The sequence below is a fragment of the Agelaius tricolor genome, unplaced genomic scaffold (genome assembly GCF_023055355.1).
Source record: "Agelaius tricolor isolate 1412-34295 unplaced genomic scaffold, bAgeTri1.0.p SCAF_38, whole genome shotgun sequence".
NCBI classification, from domain to species: domain Eukaryota; kingdom Metazoa; phylum Chordata; class Aves; order Passeriformes; family Icteridae; genus Agelaius; species Agelaius tricolor.
The window spans coordinates 2,004,086-2,024,637 of NW_027269298.1; the positions used below are offsets into that span (position 1 = coordinate 2,004,086).

Below are 20,552 nucleotides of genomic sequence, written 5' to 3' on the forward strand. Positions count from 1 at the left end.
TCAGAGTCTTCAAGATTCCTGAAGACCACGGCCAGCTCAACAACAGGTCTGCTTAGCAGACATAATTACCAGCCTGAGTGACACTTCCCCAAACTTGTTAAAAAACAACAACATTGGATAAAAGCATTAACATTTAAAATAAAAAGGAAGGAAATTTCTCTCTCCTTCCTCTAACACTACCAAAATATTATAAAATAGAAAAATAGAACTTTCTACTTGGAGTTAAAAATTCACAATTATGTGGGATTTCACCTTTAAATGTCAGTGCTGTTTGTTACATGAAAAAAAACCCTGTCAGCTTAGCCTTCCATGTCTTGCTGGTGTCTGCTTAATAGATAGTTACCTGGGATGATGGATGGCTCTTTGTTAGACCACTAAATGGCTCACAGCCTAGAATAAGCCTGTATTTACTGCCAACATTTGTTTGTTTCAAGGATGCAAAACCAAATTCGATTCCAAGCAGCTCCACCCGACAGAAACACAAGAAATAAAAGGGAACTAATTTGTGCATGAGTTTACAGGGCTCCATCAACACTGCCACAACACTGAAGGGACTCTGCTGATGTTCTCAAACGCTGAGAGACAGCAGAGCAGGGAGCAAGGGGAGGCACAAACACCCAGCTGGCTGCTGAGGAGGCTGGAGATCCTGCCTAGAGATGCTGAGCAGCCAGTTGTGGGTTTTCTCTACAAAAAGATCATTGTGCAAGCAGGGCTGGACTAAGATCTCATCATGTGTCAGCCATCAGGTACCTGACTGCACACTGGGCTGGTTCTTACTGAGCCTGGCTTGCTCTCCTTGCTGCTACTCCCAAATCCAAGCCAGAGCCAGGCAGGCTTGGAAGCACACCCCACTTTGGGTCTGCAAGAGTCCACCCTCCCTTTTTGCCTTCCAGGACCACACTGGGCTCTCACCACTTGCCAAAGCCTCTCCTGTTCCTGTCACAAGCCACTTAAACAACACATCTCGGTCAACTAACTGCAGATATCACCCACAGCTCCCCAGCAATCTCTCCCCCAGATCTCTCCCAAAGGGCCAGCACAGTCTCTGACAATATGGTGCCATGCAGGCAGAGGGCCAGGGACCATCTGACAGGCTCGTTTGACTTGTGATCTCCACACAGTCACAAGATTTGTCATAGATTTGAACCCAGGGCCAGAGAGGAAACAATGGAGTGCAAAGGATCTCTGACTATCCCTGCCCCTCACCACACACACTCACTCATGCACAACCTGTCAGGCTGATGATTTTCACACACTTCCCTCTTCTCCTTTTGCTAGTCTGGGGCCAGGCCTGGATCACGAGAATTAATAAATTCTTATTAAAACCTGCACGAGACACAGTCCCGCTGAAAGTGCCACGGAAGGTTAATTAGCAAGGATGAGCTGAAACTTTTGTTGGCGTTTCTGACTCACTTAATCTTGTGAGAAGCCAGCAAGCTGACATATTCTGCCTCTGAAGGAGCCAGCACGAGCAGGCTGCTCCCGTGGCAGCCGATGCGCGCCGTCCTCCCGATCCGGTGGATGTATTCCGCAGGTGAAGCCGGAGCGTTGTACTTCAGGAAGGGGGAAAAAGAGCAATTAAGAGGATGTTAATTAGAAAGCACACACCCAGCCCGCTCACCTGGAACAAAAGGCACACCCCACAGGCTGCGCCTCCCGAGGAATTGGGCTGTTTGTAGCACGCCTCATCCCCCGAACCATCACTCAGCCCCTCAGCCGCGGCGGTTTTTTGACATGTTGGATGTGACATGTTGGCCAACTTTTAGATAATAGGACAGTTTTCCCCATCTCAGTGTCTCTCTCTCTGCCTTTTACATTTTATTTCTATATAGAAACCTGTTCGCTTCCCCTAATTTAAAAAAAAAAAAAAAAATCGAATCTAATCAAATCTCACACCAAAGAGCGCCCAGGACTGCCCACATGGAGCAGGGAGCTGCCTGTTCTGCGTTTGGGAGAAAAATCACAAAACAAAAAACAGCTGGTGCCAATTTGGAATTGGGCTAAATTGCTTTGTTTGGATTAAAGCAAATCATAGCTGGTTACAGGGTAGAATAAATCTAAGAGAGAGGAGGGAGTGCTTTCAGCAGTCTATGATACAGGTAGCAACTCTCTTCCCCTGTCCAACTACCAGACACCATGAAAATGTTCCTTAAAGACCCCCCCAAATTTAGCACTGCCTCTCATTTACCTCACTGGGAATCAAAACTGCCCAGCCATTTGCAAGATCTGATAAAGGGTGACACATTTCCCTCCCTTTAACCTCCCCCTATTCTTTCCCCCCCTTCCTCTCTTTCCTGGAAAAAATGAACAAGCACAGAGATACTGCTCAGAAATGAGCCCTCAGCAGTTTAACTGGAAAAAACCCAACAACCAAAGCCCACTCTAGTGTTTATACCTGTGCCCTCTGGCAAAGTTTCTACTGGCTAGAGGTGTGAGTAAGATGCTGTGAGCAATCTAATTGCTCCCTGCAGGTCCTTGCTCTTGGACACAGCTCTCAGGACAGCTGAGATTTCGCCTTCTGGACACACAGAAGTCTCCCAGGGCTTTAGGTAATTTGCACTGCGTTCTAACACTGGCAACTATATCTTTGGTTAAATTATATTAATATACAGATCTGGGAATTAAAGACTTCACTTCCACAGCCTTCATCGACTAGCTGGCTGCTACAATATCATTCCTTTTTTAAAAAACACAAAAATCAAATCAAATTTGTTACCTGAAGGGATGAGGTAGAAATTAAAAAGCTTTGTTGAGGCTCTGTGCCCTGTTCCTTTTACCCAGGTGTTGCTTGATACATGTGAATCTCTGGATCAGTTCTTCCTCTATTCAACTAACCTTTTTTTAATTATAAATCTTTTATAGAAATGAAATCTGTCTCATGCTCTCAGCCTCCTCTTTGAAACGACAGGCTGCTATTTTTAAGGTTCAATCCATCTTCCTTTCTATTTTTTTTCTTCCTTAGGACTGTATTTCTGTCAACAGCAATGCAGCAGTGTGGGGTTTTGTTGGGCTTGTTTTCTTCAGGGAAAATCTGAACCATGCAGTTCTGCTGGAAGCTGGATGCCTGCAGCTACTCAGCCCCAACCCAGCCAAGCCTCACTCAAGACACTCAGGTCACTGCACTGACACTACTGAGATACTCAATGTTTAACATGAGGAATTAACTTAAACTCCTCATGGAACTGCCTCCCCAGCAAGCTCAGGAAAACAGGAACAGAACTGCAAGAGATGGTCAGGATTTCACAAAATTTGGCTTCCTGGGTGGGGAAATGGAGGGTGCTTCATCTCCAGCCAGGAGAAACTCTGGTAACATCAGTTATTAAAGAGAAAAACAGACCAAGGCTACCCTAGCAATGCTGCAATCCTGGCAAAACCCAGAGTCCCAGTCCTGCAGTCAGGAACTTGTGGGTCTCCCCCACCTGCAGGCATCAGCACCAAGACCAGCAAACTGCAGGAAGGTTATGGACTGGGAAGGGATTTAATCTGAGCAAGGCTGCACTTAACACACACAGACACACAGAGCAAACCCACCTGTACAATCCAGGTCACTTGAGGCAGGTCCAGCCCCCGTGCTGCTACATCCTTTAAAATGAATAAGGAAATCACTTTAGTAAAAATCCTTTGGAGGTATCAGCAGAGTGAGGAGTCTTCTGGGATGGAAACTATGTCTGAAAGCAACTAGCTATGTAAGTAGGAATTTGAAGTGTCTCATTTGGGGAGAGATGGACTGAAGGTCAGAAATAACACTGAGGGTTTAAAATATAAGGATTGTTGGCAGTCAAAAATGCAATGCAATCAAAAATGCAATCAAAAATGATCCACTACTATGGCCCAAAGCCTGGAGGACACAAACACCTATTTCAGGATGGTGGTGTTGAATTACAGCATTTTGCTACAGCCCCTTGGCATTATATCTGAGAGAATCCACTGTGTAAATGCTAGTGATACCTTTGGTTCTTCAGTTTCTTTCACTGATGAAAAGAGATCTGCTCATGAGCACCTACTACCCAAACACAGAGAGGGAGAATTAAATCTCTGAAAGGCAGCACTAGTTCTGAGCACACCTTTATCCACAGCAAATCTAAGTACTAAAATCAGGCTGCTTATGATGAAAAAGGAAAAAAAAAAAAATAAAAGGCCAATGGTCAAGAATCCCTGGCCTTGGGTGGAATGTCCAAAGATATACTGATCTCTACCTACAAATAATTAGTTGTTTCCTAGGTGATGGTCTGAAGTTGAGGAGCAGATGACTTGCAGGTCATCTGGCCCTAAAATAAAAGGCAAATAAACAATTTAGCAGAATCTGCAGGAAGCTGGAGCACAGCTTGAGGAGAGGGGACTTCAGCTATGCCTTAGATTTGCACCAGTCTGGCTTTGATTTGGAGAAACAAAATGCAGCTACGAAGAAAAGAGTCTGAAGCTGCTGTCAAGGTGTTATCTGATGTGCCAGCTGGTGAAAAACACCATCAACTTGGAGAAGGACTTGAATGAGACCCTTTAGTTATCCACAGCCAGATACCTCCAAAAACATACCCCCTTCTGAGAGGAAAGAGAGTTTAAATGCCATCCAAACCAGAGAGCACAAACACATTTCAATCTCCCTTCTTGATTTTCTCTTCATTAGTAATGTCCTCACATACTCCTTGGATTTTACATTCACCAGGCGCAATAGCAGAGCAGGTGTGCAGATTTAACTCTGTTAGGAAATGTTTTGCAACACATGTATCTTTTAGCTAGTTGCAAAATAGAATATATTAAGGACGTAAGCAGGAGCTTAATGTACTAAAAATGTGTCAGCCACCCACTGAAGTGTTTTCATGCAACTCCCACACACGTTAAAAGAATGGGAAGCTGATGTTTTGGCAGCAAAGGCCTTCCCATAAGCACTAACCAGGCTGTTTTGTGGCTCCAAGTGCAGTAAAAGAGGAGCCACTTTCCACGGCGCCCACTCCGAAATAACGCACGCTCGCGCTCCAACACGCTCATTAAGGAGTGACTTGTTCCCAGAGTCAGAATGAACAGATGTACAAAAAGCCATTTAAAGGAGGTTGGAGAAAATAAATCAAGGGGAGCTGGGAAGCGTGTACAGCAGTTACCAGGATAACAAGACTATAAACTCTGCAGCACGATCAGACGGGAGCGCTGACGGCTGATTCCGAGCTGGCTGGCTCTGTTCTTCCACCAAAGCTGACAAGGCTTTGGTCTTTTCCCTTCCTGTGCTCTTCCTCCCACCCAGCAGCTGAGGAAAGGCTGTCTGAGCAGAGGGCTCTGACCTTGGCATAGGGCAGTTTCCCCAAAATAAACCAACAACCAAGACAGCCCTGCGGTCTGGAGCACCTCTAATATGAGGAGTGGACAGCATGGGCTGGAGCCATCCCTTTCATCCACCCAGATTCTTTCCCTGCTTTTCCAAGATAATTTTCTCAACATCTTAGCTTGGAAAAATCACTGCCACAGTCAGAATTTTCATGTGCATTTGCCCAAGCTGAAAAGGTTCACTAAAAGCCTCATAAACAGCCAGGGAGGACATTTTAGAGAAGGCTTTCTCCCATCACCAGCCTTGCATTCATGATTGCTTTCACAGTGCCACCAACTCCACTCAGTTGTTACTGACACACAGCAACAGCTACTCTCCTGGGGTTTCCCTTGGCTCTCTTTCACAAGTCTTTTGGGATTTACTGGTAATTGGAGTGTTTTGCAAACTCTCAAAGATTCCTCAGTATCAGTCCACCTGTGTCTCCTCAAGCTCCTTTTCCTCAAAGAACCTGGTAGAGAGCAGCAAGGTAGGACTAGGGTAAAAAGTTTGAGTTGATTTGCTTTCCTCTGTTGGCAGGGCCCATGAGTTTCAACTTCTCAGAATTTTAGAAAAATATTTGTGGGTCACCCTTCCAGGAGAGAGAACACAGCTCAAACAACACCAATCCGGTTTTACATTTATTCCACGCACAGAAGCACTAACCTGCTGCCAATACTCTTTCAAGAAGCCCAAGAGATTTCCAATGTACCACTCTCCCTCTTTTCCACTGCCTCAGATGGCACTGCCCCTTCTATGTGTGACCTCACACTACCATTCCTTAATTACAGGGAAATCAAGGATATGACACCTTGGCAGGTGGCTGCTGCCTCCTTTCCATGGGCAATGGAAGGGCCAATTCTTCAGTGACCATCTCATGGAGCAAAAAACCAAAACCAAACCTACACCAGTGCCATTTTAAACGATAACCTGAAGCCTTAACCACATTCCTGCCCTGATCCCAACTGCAAGGCACACAAGGGCACAGGATCAAGGAACAATCCACCTGAGGGATGCTATAAAAGCTGAAATTTCTGCTTTGAACAACTCATGTTACCAGCCTGGGCTTGTGGTTAGGGGGTACAGGGGTGGATCCAGAGAATGGGGTACAGGGGGTGGATGCCAGGGAATGGAGGGCAAAAAGGTCACACTGAAAGTGAGTCCTGTCATTGCAGAAGATCAGAACCAACAGGGCCACTGAAGTTTTGCAAGGGCCTTGGTTTGCTCAGTCCCTCTCACACAATCTAATTAGGGCAAAGGAAATTGCTAAAGTTGCTTTTGAAAGACACTCAATGGTGAGGTCTTGAAGGCCCTGAGCTTGACAATTGGCTGCCTACATGAGGCCTAGAAGTACAGATGGAAGGCAGCTTGCTCAGGTGCCAGGCTGTCAGTTGGATTAAAATGACTCATTTATTTACCAAAGAACCTCACAAAGTGCTTTAGCTAACAGGCAGAGAGGGCCTAACGGCTCTCCAAGCTGGGGAAGAAGCTCTCGCGCCTTCCCGGCCTGCCAAAAGTCATTACAGCCGAGTGTGGAAAGCCATCAGCAGGGTAGAGACCCCCGTCGGCAGGGTGACAGATTGGGCTGCGTAATCAGAGGAGGAAGGGGAGAGCACAGAAGCTGTCAGAGGCGAAAGCTCTTGGCTGGGGCCGCCAGAAAACTGGCAAGATGAGTTAGCGTGACTGAGTAAACAGCAAACAATCTCCAAATGATCTTTCCTCCCTCCCTGGAAGAGATGAACTTGTTTAAAAGGCACATCCCAAAGGAAGCCGCAAAGAACTTTCAGTGAAGGAGAGAGAAATAAATCTGGATGAGACCCTCTGAGATACATGGCCCTTCTTTTATTTTCTTGTCTGCCAGCTTATATTGTCTGGCAAAAATATTTTATGGGCTATATTAATATACATATGACATAGAGCAAATTAATAAAAGGAACAGCAGGTCCCATTGCTTACTAGAGCGGAAAGATGGGTGGAGAACATGGCATAAGGGACAAGGGAAGGACGGCAACATTATTTGTGTTGCTCTTTTGTGAGCCAGGTTTCAAAATTTTGTGGGCACAAAACACGATTTCGCAGTGAAAAGAACAGAACCACCTTTCTGCAGAATTTTTTTTTTTTTTTTTGCTGATATGGAGAAGAATGTCAGAAAAAGCAATGCCCTTAGAGGCAGGAGGTGGTCACAGAGCCTGGCTGCCCTTTGGACATCTGCGTTGGGGAGGCACCTGTAATGTGGGACTGGTGCAAAGTGTATCTCTATATTAAGGTGTCCATATGGTCCCCATTACTGTGGTAACAGGCCACCTCCTGCTTTCAATGCATTTGTCCTCCCAACATCTCTGTAAGATGGAACTGTGCTACTTTCCCCATTTTACAGATGGGGAGCTGAAGCACAGGGAGATTTTGGACTCAAGACACACAACTCACTGTGCTTAACGTGCTGACCGTGTGCCAGCTGAGGCAGAGTCACCGGCACCGGCAGGAGCTGCATCCCTGCCTTGCAGGAAATGCAAAGCAGCTTAGATTGAAGAGGAGGAGGGTTACAATAAATGTGTTACCTTACACCACCCTCGTCATGGCAATCCAGGTTACTCCATATTATCTCCCATTTATGACCATTACCTCCCATTTGTGACAGATCAGGAGCAAACCCACAGCTATTGCTGCTCAACTGACATGTGGCTATTTGCCTTGTCACCCCAATTCCACGTTCACCTGTCTGTGGCACAGCAGGAAATCAAAACACATCTCCAGTGTCTCAAGAGGGGAATCCCATCCACTGAGATTTCTTCATCCAAATTCTTCCTACCTTGTCAACAGTTGCTCATTTCCTGACAGATTTTTCCTGTCACAGGCTGCATTTTCCCTTCAAACCTTCTCACCAAGGAATTGCTAGCCTAGTGATTGCAATTGTTTTGCTTCCTCTTTCTTTGTCTAAATTTGAGCATTTACCTTCCTTCCAAACCCATTAAATTGGAATTTCAAAAACAAGATACGTACCTGACATTTCTCAGTTACGTGCATCAAGGATAACAAAGTTTAGCTATTTATTTTTCAGAATTTACCAAACACTTTTTATCTTCAAATCAATCTACGCCACTGAACGGTTTAAGCTCTACTCTCCTCCCTGGTTCTGACACTCAAGTATACAAGGGAACCAAGTTACAGTTCCACTTATGCACTGCAAAGATGCATTTTGACCTTGATCAAATCACTGAAAGGCTGTACACACAAAGAGGACTAGAAGATAACAAGTAGAATTTTACAGGTGACAAATAATTTGGCAATGCTAAATCAAGCACTCCTATACACATGGCACTCGTAGCTTGAGCTGTGGGCAGAAAAAAAAAAGAACTCAGCTCCCCACACTCTGAAAAAATTGCAACTGGTTTCCTTTAAGAATAACGTGCAGCAAGAACAGGAGTCATTTCAGAGCTGGAGAGGGTTTCTCAGCTCTAATTACTCCCGATCGCTGTAATTTACAAGTTTGCAGTGGGTAGAAATCGCCAAGATTCACACGTTTTCAGATCAACAGCTGCCACTATTAGAGAGCAAATCGTGCAGCCTTCTGCACCACTGCAGCAGCCTGTGGCCCTGGCAGGTCAGGAGCGAGAGGCAAAGGTGCCACCACAACCCAAGGGTGCCAGCAAACTTCAGCAGAGGACAAGAATTTCACCCTCAGCACCCTTGGAAGGAGCTTGAAGGGCACAAGGCAAGCAGCAGAGCATGTGCTTTTCTTTCTCTGGTTGGGCTCCCCTTCCCACCTCTGCAGGTGGTTGTTTTTAACCTTGGGGTAGTTATTAAGATGGGAAATAACCACATTCCATCCAGTTTCCCTGGCAGTGCCAGGACACACTACAAATCAGGATTGCATTCTACTGGCTGCATGTAGGGGGCAAGGTTCCAGCTTCAAAGGAACAGATTTTTCCAGACATAAGACCAAGCAAAATACTTGGTGGCCTCTAATATGAGACATCCATTCTTCCTGTATATGGTAACTCAGCAGAAGATCATATTAATAGCTTGCAAAGAAGGCCCCAGTTCTTACTGAACATGTGAGATGCAGAAAAAGGAGATGACTTTCCTCAAGGTCAGATGGTGAGCTGGAATTAGAGCTCAGTGCCAATTCCTCTGGTTACCCTTAGGGATCAGACAGGCCCTTTAGTGTGGAGCTGCAAAGGGACTCCAAGTTACTCACAGTGCAAAGCAAGATGCCAGTCTTGGATTTTAGGAACTCCTGGAAGACCTCTGTCCTTTCCTAGAAGATTGAAAAGGAAGAATTAAAAGACTGCTTATGCACATTACAATCAAACACAAAGCAAATTAGCTAAGGGAACAATTTAACTGTGTCTCATTCACTAGGATCATGTAAAGATCCAAAAGCAAAGGAATTGGCCTCACAAGTGCCAGTCAGACTCTTCCTGCAAATGGAAAAATCTGTGGCACACAGGTGTGGTCCCAGGTAGGAGGGCAGTGTCTGGGGAAGCCTGGATGCATTTGGGCAAATCAGAGCAGCCAACACCTCCATGGTTTGCACAGAAACAGAGCCTGTGTGTGCCAGCAAACAGAAACTGTTTGACATGGAGAGGGGATCCACAAAGGATTAGGCAGCACCAACAGAAGCACTGGCACACTTTATGGGCAAGACAGGCTTTTGTGGAAACAAGCAAAGCTGGACACGTTCACTGCTGTCTGTCCAGTCACACGATGGGCAGGATAAGCCCATTTTGTTGACACAGTGATATAATCACATCACAAGAGATCAGCCTCATCATGTGCCCAATGGGGCATGCACACAGCCACTGCTCTGACTCTGGAATTACTGAGTGTCAGGGATGCTCAGCTGCACAGTGAACTGCTGTGGGACAAGGCTCCAAAGTAACAGGGCAGGAGAGACGGCCAGAAATCCCTGCCCAAGAGGAAAGGAGACACCAATGGGACTGGTGACACTGGGACTGAGGCTGCTCCTTCCACCAAGGTCAGAGGCAGGTGCTGCCCAGCCTTGCCCCCATCTCTGCTCTGCACCTGCAGCCCCCACTCCTTACATGAGCTCAGCCCCACGGGCAGGGCCATCCACAGCACCCAGATCCCAAATTACCCCCCAGCAGTCTCTGAGCCATTGAAGGGATCTGCAGGAACCCAGTACAGCCCCTCAGCTCCCTTCAAAAGCCTCCTGCCTGGTCAGTCCCCTAACCTTCCCAAGCACATTCCAGTTATTTTAACTAACAGCTTTGGGGTGTGTTTTTTCTTGATGAAAGCCACAAAAACTGACTCTACAACTCACATTACATCACAATGATATTTGCTATCTCTGAGCACCAATAACCAAAGTTCTCAGCAGAACTTGGTCTTCACTTGCCAATACCACCTCTGCACCTACACTCCCTTTCCTGCTTGCCTTCCAAAATATCCTTATTTCCTCATTTCAAGCCTTTCCCCGGAGTTCTGGCTAGGAACTAAGTGTTACATTGATGATAGAGAAGAAACCTTACACACTTGACTCCCAGCTAGAGGTGCTGTTCTAGAAAAGAAGGGAAACTTGGGCCTTGCTGACACACTGAACCCTCTGCTGACAAAAATTAAAGAAGAGAGCACGCTGTATCTTGTTGACAATGACAGCAGCCGTGCTCAGCAGTACCATATGGGATCCACAATTTAGCTCCATTAATGCTCTTAATTTGAAGACATCAAGCACTAATTACACACTGGGTACTAAAAAGGCAAAACCCTTCCCCTGGTGCCAGCTACTTAGTGGTGTTCTGTTGGCTTAACAGCTGGTCAGGGTAGAGTTGGGCCAGACCAGGCCTGCTCACTTGCTCAGGCAGGCAGGTTGAGGAAAGGCCAGACTGCAGGGACAGCAAAGCACATGTTTCTGGTCTCCACAGGATGAGAATGAGTGAGAAAAACAATGGCTCTTCACCTCTTGCTTCATCAGAAGAGCTCTATTCATTTACCATCTCTGCTGTGCAGCTCAGAGTAGAGCAGCAGCTCTCTCCATCACAGACCAAGGGCAGGATCTGGGCCTGAACTTCCAAGGGAGGTCTCTCAGCTATTGAGAGAAACTCTGCAGTGACAGTTCATCTGACACTCCCCTCCTGGCCTCTCAGCCCTCTGTAGCAAGGTCCAACCTCTCCAATAGGTCCAAAACTATTTTGGGGTAATCACTGTTACAATGCTATTATTCCATCCCAGGGAAAACAGCAGTCTGTCAAGACACTGCTCTTCAAAACCAAAGCCAAACTGCTCCAGCCTCATTTAATGGGGACAACTTATTATTACAACAGTAATAATGTTTTGGGGCTTGGATAAGGTTTTCCTTTGGCATTAAGTCTGTCTTGACTGCATGAGAGAGAAACACAGAGACATAAATGGTTTAGTGCATCCACTGGGAATAGAGAATGGCTGCTCTGCCTGCTGAAATAACACATTTGCTTCTTCAGGTGTGTTTTTCAGATACAGCTATCAAAGTACTTCCCAGAAACGGGACAATATCCTTATTCTCATTAGCAGATGGAAGACTGAGGCCCCTAGAGGTGAAATGACCCTCTGTCTTCTCTTCTGCCCTCCTCCCCAAATATAGCCACATAATAAATCATGGGAAAAAGGAATAAAACTGCAGATCCTGACATTTTGAGAGTGCTTACTTCCTGTTCCATGTCGCCGTGCAGACGTAGAAAATGTAAGCTCACAGAGGAGAGGGGTGAACGTCCAGGTTGCTCTGACTCTGGCCCTCCTGAAAGGACCTTTGCAAGGAGCTCATGGTAGAATTCCACTTGTTCACAGCTGGAGAAAAAGATGATCATCTTGTGACGCTTTTCAAACTGCAACAACAAGAGAATTGCACATGACCACTTGCAAAGGCCTCTCCCAATTCCCAGATCATGAAAAGATCCAGGTGGATCTTTCATAATTATATCTGGAGATATAATTATGTGGGAAAGGATTACAGAGTCTGACACCAAACAGAGAGCTCACAACAGAAGAATGAGTACACGCTGCACAGGGATCTCTCTGCCAGCATGAAAGACACAATAGCACCTCAGCTCTCTTGTGGTTCAAGATGCACTTCAAAGCCCTGGATCTAATCCATGCTATCCTCAACAGAGGAACAGATAAAGGAGTTGGAAAGGGCAAAAGGCTACTTAGTAATATAAATGCAAACAGAGTCTCACCTTGCATTTCTGCAGGATAAAAGCTGCTAAGGTGACAAGCCTCAGTTTGCTGGGGACCATCATGACATACTGCTGGAGTGTCTCTGGAACAGCAAAGTTTTCCTGGTCCATGCAGTTTGATGAACTGCTGGCCTTCCTATCTGTTTGTGATGTTGGCTTAGGCACATTCTGGATTTCATCTGCTATGGAAATGCTGACAGGGTCATTCAAGCTGATATCAGCCAGGCGTGTCACTCCTAAACCAGAGAAATGAGAGACATGTGAGGCCCAGTCTGGCCTGGGATGATGCACTCACAGAAAAAAACAATTAACACAATTCCAGTGAAAAGGAGTGGAGGGCAAGAACCCAGTGAGTCACCCTCAGACACTGACAGCACCCCCTCACAAACCTCAGCCTTTCTAAGGCTTACCAGGCTTAGCTCTATGGACTCCCCCAGAACCTTGACAAGGCACTACTGCAGCTGACTGTGCTATTTTACAGTACATGAATGTCTTTATGGACAGACAGCATTTGGCAGGCCTACTTTTAAATGTGTGTGTGGGAAAACCCCAGCAGATCTTCACTCTGTCAAGAGTGCAGGAGTCAGGAGCCCTGGCTCAGTTCCTGCCTCAGCAGATGACTGCTTGTGTGGTACAGAGCAAAGCATACAACAGCTCCCTTGCAATTAGCTTTTTGCCTTAATTCTGCATTTGTAAAGCAAACAAATGAAATTTCAGGTTCATAGTGACTTTGCTATGGAATTTGGGGAGACATACATGGAGACCATGGAAGTACACACGCTGACAGAAATTCCAGTAACAAAGGAAGTGCTGTAAGGCAAAGAAATTAACAGAAATTAACAGGAAATTAATTCCACTCCTGCAAAGGGCTTCAGACTGGGCTGTAACAGAGGCAGACTCAACCAAGTATTCTGCAGCATTATTCAGCTACAAGAGCCCCCATCTGTCCATAACCCACCTTCGGTGAGGGTGGCTGAGAGCAGCACATTCTGACGTGTCTCTCTCTCAGCATTTAAAGCATTGAGTATCACAGCCACATCCTTCTCAAAGCCCAGGTCCAGGATCCTACAGAAACAGCAGAGATGGTTAAAGGTGCTGTCGAGGGAGAAAGTCTTAATACTGCATGACATCTTTGCAATGAACAATTGTCCACCAATCTGTCCAAAGTGGGTACTTCGTCCTAATCCCAGACATCTGGTGCTTGGCTGTGGCCACTGAGCATGAATGGATTAAAATCACACCCTCTCATAATTTAAAAAGATATTTAGTGAATTATGATGCAGAGGGTATTGTAATAATTCTCCAGATCTGAACACTTGGGAGTTTACCTGTCTGCTTCATCAATGATCAGCCACTGAGTGCGACGGAAATGAATACACTGCGTGGACCTGATGTGATCAACCAGGCGGCCAGGGGTGGAGATGAGGATATTTATCCCTTTCCTTAACCTGTGCAGATTTTTAAACAAAAAATAAAACCCAGGTAAGAGAAAGCAAAGAAAGAAAAAACAACCCTATGAAGGTTAGCTGGACTAGGACCCAGAGTAAGGAAGTGGAAACTACAGAGGGGAAAAATGCCACAGTAAAATCAGGAACAGCACTTTCTCACTGACAAAAACTGATTTGTTTTGCCCAGCTAAAATTTATCTTTGATCATCACTGATACTCTGATACTCAGAGGCACACTCAGTGCTAAGGACAGAGTGGAAAGAAATATTAATAATATTAAAAAAAAATCTAACACTCCAGCTAGGTTTTCTTTTCTAATTGAGTACTTGTTTTACTGTCAAGAGTAAACTTCTTTTTGTGTATGATTATATAGAGAGAAATGAAAATTCCATTTTGGATTACCAGCTTACAATTCAATTCTTGAAAAGGGGAAAGAAAGGATTTTTTAACACCAGGAAATCTCTTTTCCAGAAAGCAATTTCCCCCATAACAAATACAGTTGGTGGTAAGCAAATACAGGTGTTTGTCAGAAGAGGGAAAAAAAATACTGACACAAGAGCTCATCTTCTCAGAAGGCTCATCAACATTTTAGAAATAGATTCAGCTGGGGGAAGTGAATGTTTCCTGCTGCCCCAGCCACTGTGCCTGTGTAAGATCCAGGGGATCACAGCTTGATCCAAGCTCACCATCCTCCCTCCCAGTAAGAAAAACACTCCAAAGAAGAGTAGTAGATAAAGAGTCTGTAGAGCAGAAGGACCCAAAATATAATTTAAGAAGTTGGTTTCCTACCTGGCTTTTTCTGATTTTCTCTTTTCTCCCCCCATTAGCACTCCAGGCACAATCCAGGTAAATGGCTACAGAAAAGAAAACCAAGACCAGCAATGATTCTTCTTAATAACAAGACAAAGCCTAAACAAAAATTATGTTTCTTGGCAAAAAGAGAGAGGATGGGGATGACAGCAGCATGCATGTGATGTGATCACAGCTCCAGCACTAAAAAAAAGACTTATAAGTCTCTTTTCAAGACTTATAAATTTATAAGACTTATAAATAATGAGGAAGTACCCTATTATTCCAAAGAAAAATGAAGAGGGGGTGGAAATATGGATCAGATAAATAAATGATTTAAACACCTTCCAGCCCAATGGTAAGATACTCTGCCTCAATTACAAGGAAAGCACTATCATTTAATGATTTTAAAAGCCTTCTCATTTCTCCAGTCATTCAGCTGGCAAAGCAGTTCCCCAAGTCCTGCTCCCCATCTGAAACCCATCTGGCCAGTATTAGTTTCAGTAAAACGGTCCTTGTCACCACCAGAGTTTCCATTCATAACTCAGCCTGAGACAATGAAAGGTATTTCTACAAACAAATGGCTGTGAAAATCAACTGTGCTTGTTTATCAGCACATGTGCAACTAGGGTGCCATAATTAATCACTTAATTGCTCATGTAATAATTTAAAACATGCCATAGGGAAATCACACACTTAAACACATTTATCTTTAAGGACCATGCATCTTGCCAGGTGCTGGATTTCCTTAAACCTCCAGCTGAATTCACAGGAACTGAAGTTGTTTGGCTCCTTATAAGAATAAGAACACAGAGCATTGAATTCTTACCTTAAGTAGTTTCTGGATTGTATCAAAACTTTGGAGTGCAAGCTATGGAAATCAACAAAAGAAAATGAGCTCTGACAAAGGCTCTCTGGACTAAAAAGCTGGATTACAAATCTCTATGGCTCAAAATTCTGTAAATTAATCTAGTTATGTATATCAGAATTCTAAATGCATCCTTAGTTTTATCTTTTAGAAGCTGCTTATTAATTTTTTTCTCTTGAACAATCTCTCTTTTATTGTATTTTGACCTGCTCAAAAACCTCTCTATTGGCTCAGCTCCACAAGCCAGCTCTCAGGACAAGAGAGACTTCTGCTGGCTTATGTGAATGCCCTGGGGAGAAAACAAACTACAGGCACAGAAGATTTTGCTCCAGAGGAAGAATAAAAGAGAAAATTATAAAAATTCTGGGAAAAAATCACCATGAAAAGGAAACACATAGGTCAATTGTCTTCTGGCAGCCCTCACAGTTCCTCACCTGGCCCATGGAGTGATTGTGCCACTGGATATTTCTGCATTTCTTTTCTCAAGGAAGGTTATTGTTCCATTACAAAGTAATATCAATTGTAATCACAAATTATCTTCCTAAGTACTCTCAATGGCAGCCCTTTAAATGAGTTTACACACAGTTTCCTCCATGCTTAGTATTCACATGGCATCCTAAAGAGGCAGTAAGTTGTTGCTGTAAAAATTTAAATAGCTTCAGAGCCTCCTCCTTTCAGGTAACAGAGCAGATATTGTATTGCAGGCTGCATAAAATATTGGACCCAAATGAGACACCTGCAATCAATTCTCCACATGGAAGTTATTATCATTTGACATACCAAACAAAAATAAAAAAGGTTGATAATCTTTTCTGACACTGCCTTTGCAATTGCAAATAATATAAATTAAATTGAAGAGTTCAGTGGAGAAACCAACTCATGGAGGCCTCAGCTTCAGCATTCACTTATGGATTTGAATAAATAGCTTTGAAAATGAAATACTTGTATAAAGCTACACATTTGCAAAGCTGAATTCATTGGTTTTACTCATTCCCCCTGCACTAAGCCAGAGAGGTTCTGCAGCCTCCACAAAGATTTCCAACAGCAGGAGGAGAACTGAGAAACTCCTTTCTTACTCTGGTTGGCACTGAACAAAAATGACAACACGTTTTGTGAGGGCAAGGTGTGAGCAAAAGGAGAATGATCTGAGAGTGTTTTCTGATGTGAGGAGCTCTGGTGGACCCACACCCACCTCCCCAAAAATCAGTGTTCAGACAGACTGAGGAAGGAAAAGCCACCCACCTCCCCAAAAATCAGTGTTCAGACAGACTGAGGAAGGAAAAGCCACCCACATCCCCAAAAATCAGTGTTCAGACTGAGGAAGGAAAAGCCACCTACCTCCCCAAAAATCAGTGTTCAGACAGACTGAGGAAGGAAAAGCCACCCACCTCTCCAAAAATCAGTGTTCAGACAGACTGAGGAAGGAAAAGCCACCCACCTCCCCAAAAATCAGTGTTCAGACAGACTGAGGAAGGAAAAGGCACCTACCTCCCCAAAAATCAGTGTTCAGACAGACTGAGGAAGGAAAAGCCACCTACCTCCCTGGTTGGGACGAGCACGAGCGCGTAGGGGCCATCGCTGCGCTGCAAACACACAAGAGCAGGGCTCTGAGAGAAGGCAGCACTGAGCACAGCCCTTCCACACCTCCCTGCTCTCAGCCAGCACTGAAGGCCTTCAGTGCCAGTCTGTACATGATATTTTAGGGTATTTCTGCCCCACAGCTTTTATAAAACCAAGTTTTTCCCATAACAGTCCCACACTGTGTTCTTGTCCCTGCAGGGAAAGCTGCTCCCAGTCAAAGCCAACATTTCCTTGCACACACACACACACACACACAATGTTGTTTCACTCCTGTGCTCCTGAGCTGCAGGGATACTCTCCTGCTTGATGCACAGCAAGGTAGCAGTGACAATCCAAGATGGGCTGGAAATGCTTCAACCCTTCAGTCAGGATGATCTCTATCCATAAAATGCACAAGATCTGCAGCAGCATCTTTTGGTGTATGATCCAAACTGGGAGCAATTACCCAATCCCACCCCATGCCAAAGATTACTTAACAGGAACCTTTGTTTTCAGTTCTTCCAGGCCATTTCTTCTGCTCTCTACCTTCTCCACCCCTGATAATTTAGACCATTTCCAATTTGTCCTGCAGCATGGAGCAATGGGCAATGGCTAACATTGATCTTGTACCATCCACACCTCAACAGAACTGGAAAATCCCATCTGTCACATGTACAAATAAAGGGGAATGTGGATTGCTTGTATGAAAAAGAGACAGCAATGACTACAGGAGCTGGATTTTATTTTTATTAATCTTAGTTTCAAAAGCAAGTTTATTTAGTGCTGTTGGACCTACCTGTATTTTGGATTCCATTCCTTGCAAAGACTGCACAAGTGGAATCCCATAGGCAAGAGTTTTACCTTTTTGAAAGGGAGAAAATAAGAAAAATTTCCATTAAAAAAATACACGTGGCAATTACAACACTCCAGCAAACCAAAGTACCATTTGTCCCACCACTCTTAAACTGCAGTCAGACTCTGGAAAAGTTTCTATTAAATAGGAAGTTTGCAGAATGGATGATTAACAGGCAATTCAATAAAGGGTCAATTAGAAAAGAGGGGTGGTGGTAACCCACTAAGATCTACCTAAATAAATGCAGTTAACACACCCTAAGGAAGGACAGAGACAGTTCAACACTGACCTGAACCAGTCTGAGATCTCACCAGGGCATCTCTGCCTTGCAGGAGCACAGGAATTGTTTGCTTCTGAACACTGGGTGACAAACAAAGCAGGGCAGGAAATGCAGATGCAACACAGGATGGAATTCCAAGATTTTAACACACAGTGACTGACTCAAAATTCTTCACCCCAAATTCCCCATGCTCATCTCTGCTCTGCAGCTACATCAGCTGAGGTGATTTCTAAGCAAAGCCACTGGGTAGGCATCAGATGTGATAAATTAAAGGCAGGGTAGGCATCAGATGTGATAAATTCAAACCAGAGGAGTTTATGATTCAAGTACTAAACTAGAAAGCAGGAGTCCCTACAAACCCAATAGCAAATAGAATAGTGGTACTGTGGTCTTCACAAATATAATGAAATAATCACAGGTGATTGGCTTTTAGGGGTAAATTGCAAAGTTTTGATATTGATTTGCTTACCTGGTCATGCTGCATATGTTTAGGACAGTGTTTATTGTGGAGATCTAAAGAGATAATAAAGAGAAATAAAGGTTTTATTGACAAACTGTTCCTTTTGTTATTTCTTGTACTGCTAAGACAGAATGAAACCCAGAAAACTGACATTTATTCTCTGCATAACTGGTCCATAAAGTTCCCATCTCCTCAAAATACTTCTTAGTTAATCAGAATTACACCATTGCTGGCTTTTTGTGATTTTTTTGATACTACAGCAGCAAACAGTGAAGAGGGCTGGGACTGTGTCTGGGGACAGGGGGACAGGTCAGGACATGGACCAACACCCTGAGTGACAAAATCAGGTGAAGTATCCAGGTCACCATGAGTAAAGGCTCTCTGAGCTGCCCCCCACCCAAAACCCCATGTTTTTGAGGCATGGTAGCCCTCCTGCCACTCACCAGATGTGGGTGCAGGTCCAGCTGGCTGAAGGAATCTGTAGTGAAAACATTTTCTTGCACCTGCTGCACTTCTTTTCTGAGTTAGGAGAAACAAAACCAAAACACATTGTAGGGTTAAAAATAAAACACCATTCTACATAATCAGCAATGAAACTTCATCTGCCAAGCAAGGGCAAGAATTCAAGACCCTGAATTTCAAGGCATTGCAAGCTTTTTTTTTTTTTTTCTCTCCCATTTGTCTAAAATACCTGTGAATTTCTGGGATGTCTGGGTTGTTTTTAAACAGGCTGGATGTCTTGATGAAAGGTTTGTTCTTCTGGCTTTCATTTTGTTTGTCAGTCAGCTGCTTCTTAGGAACAATCTTTTGTGATGAGCTTCCCTCCTCCCTCCTGTCAGCCTCCGTGGCACCCTTCCTGAAGGTGTTTATGGATAATTTACGTTTTCGTTTCACGGGTGGGTTTCCATGTGGTGACTGGAGCTTCCTTTTCAGAGCACCAGATTGCTTGAAAGTGAAACAAACCGGTCAGCACTGACTGGGAGTTAACACACAAACACCAGAGCCTTATTTTTGGAATCCCCCACTCCACGACTAAAGAAATCAAAGCTGCTTTCTGCAGCTACACAACTCCTACTCCAACAGATCCACCACCGCGCCTGAGACTTCTGATGCTGCTGAAATGCCATGAGCAACCTGAGGCCAAATCTAGTGCTCAGCCCAAAAGGATTGCATTCAACTTCTCCAGTGACTGGGCAGAACATGCTTTAAAAACCTCTCTCAAAATCATTTTGAAGTCTCTGCAGACGAAGCAGAGGGCAGGGAGAGCATCGCCCGCAGTCAAAGGGAACGCAGTGAGCCGGGGCAGCGCCGTCTGCCCGCAGCTCCGGGAGCTCGGAGGAGCCGGATCTGCCCGACCCCTGCCCGGGGAGCCCCGGTGCCGGGTCAGCCCCGGCTCGGGCTGGGGGAGAAGCCAAAAGCTCCATTTAATAACTTGTCGGATGCTGCCTCCTCGCTCGCTCAGGGTCCCGCAGGGTCGCACGTCCCACAGGGTCCCCCGTGCCGTATCCCATATCCCGTGTCCCCTGTCCCGCAAGTTCCTGTATCCCGTGTCCCATGTCCCGCAGGGTCCCGTGAGCCGCAGACCCCACACTCCCTTCCCCTCCGCTCGTACCCTGCCGAGGCCGCGCATCCCCACGCCCGCCGCCATGTCCCGCCCGCTCCTCCGCAAAGCCCCGGGGCCGTCTCCCGCCCGCCCGCCCGGCCCGTGAGGGTGGCGCGGCGGCGGGTGCGGAGCCTCCTCCCCAGACCGGAGCCCTCCCGGCTCCCCGTCACCCCGCGGCGCTGCGGAGGCTCCGTGAGGGCTCTCCGTACCCCGCAACCCGCGCTCC

The 20,552-nt window shown here is 45.3% G+C and overlaps 1 protein-coding gene across 1 annotated transcript in view; it reads right to left on the reverse strand.

The window, feature by feature from the left end:
* The window catches only part of DDX31 (DEAD-box helicase 31), a 45,230-nt gene extending 24,771 nt beyond the window's left edge, over positions 1 to 20,459 (reverse strand). The window contains exons 1-16 of the mRNA XM_071454384.1: positions 20,336 to 20,459; positions 19,415 to 19,668; positions 19,167 to 19,242; positions 18,733 to 18,776; positions 18,273 to 18,343; positions 17,927 to 17,991; positions 17,109 to 17,153; positions 15,532 to 15,573; positions 14,703 to 14,767; positions 13,794 to 13,913; positions 13,424 to 13,530; positions 12,466 to 12,701; positions 11,938 to 12,114; positions 9,492 to 9,551; positions 3,532 to 3,582; positions 1,414 to 1,553 (exon numbers count right to left, since the gene is read on the reverse strand). Of these exons, the coding sequence (XP_071310485.1) occupies positions 1,414 to 1,553; positions 3,532 to 3,582; positions 9,492 to 9,551; positions 11,938 to 12,114; positions 12,466 to 12,701; positions 13,424 to 13,530; positions 13,794 to 13,913; positions 14,703 to 14,767; positions 15,532 to 15,573; positions 17,109 to 17,153; positions 17,927 to 17,991; positions 18,273 to 18,343; positions 18,733 to 18,776; positions 19,167 to 19,242; positions 19,415 to 19,668; positions 20,336 to 20,371 (1,589 nt within the window). The 5' untranslated portion in view covers positions 20,372 to 20,459. The remainder of the gene's footprint in view (positions 1 to 1,413; positions 1,554 to 3,531; positions 3,583 to 9,491; positions 9,552 to 11,937; positions 12,115 to 12,465; positions 12,702 to 13,423; positions 13,531 to 13,793; positions 13,914 to 14,702; positions 14,768 to 15,531; positions 15,574 to 17,108; positions 17,154 to 17,926; positions 17,992 to 18,272; positions 18,344 to 18,732; positions 18,777 to 19,166; positions 19,243 to 19,414; positions 19,669 to 20,335) is intronic.
* Positions 20,460 to 20,552: the final 93 nt, after the last annotated feature.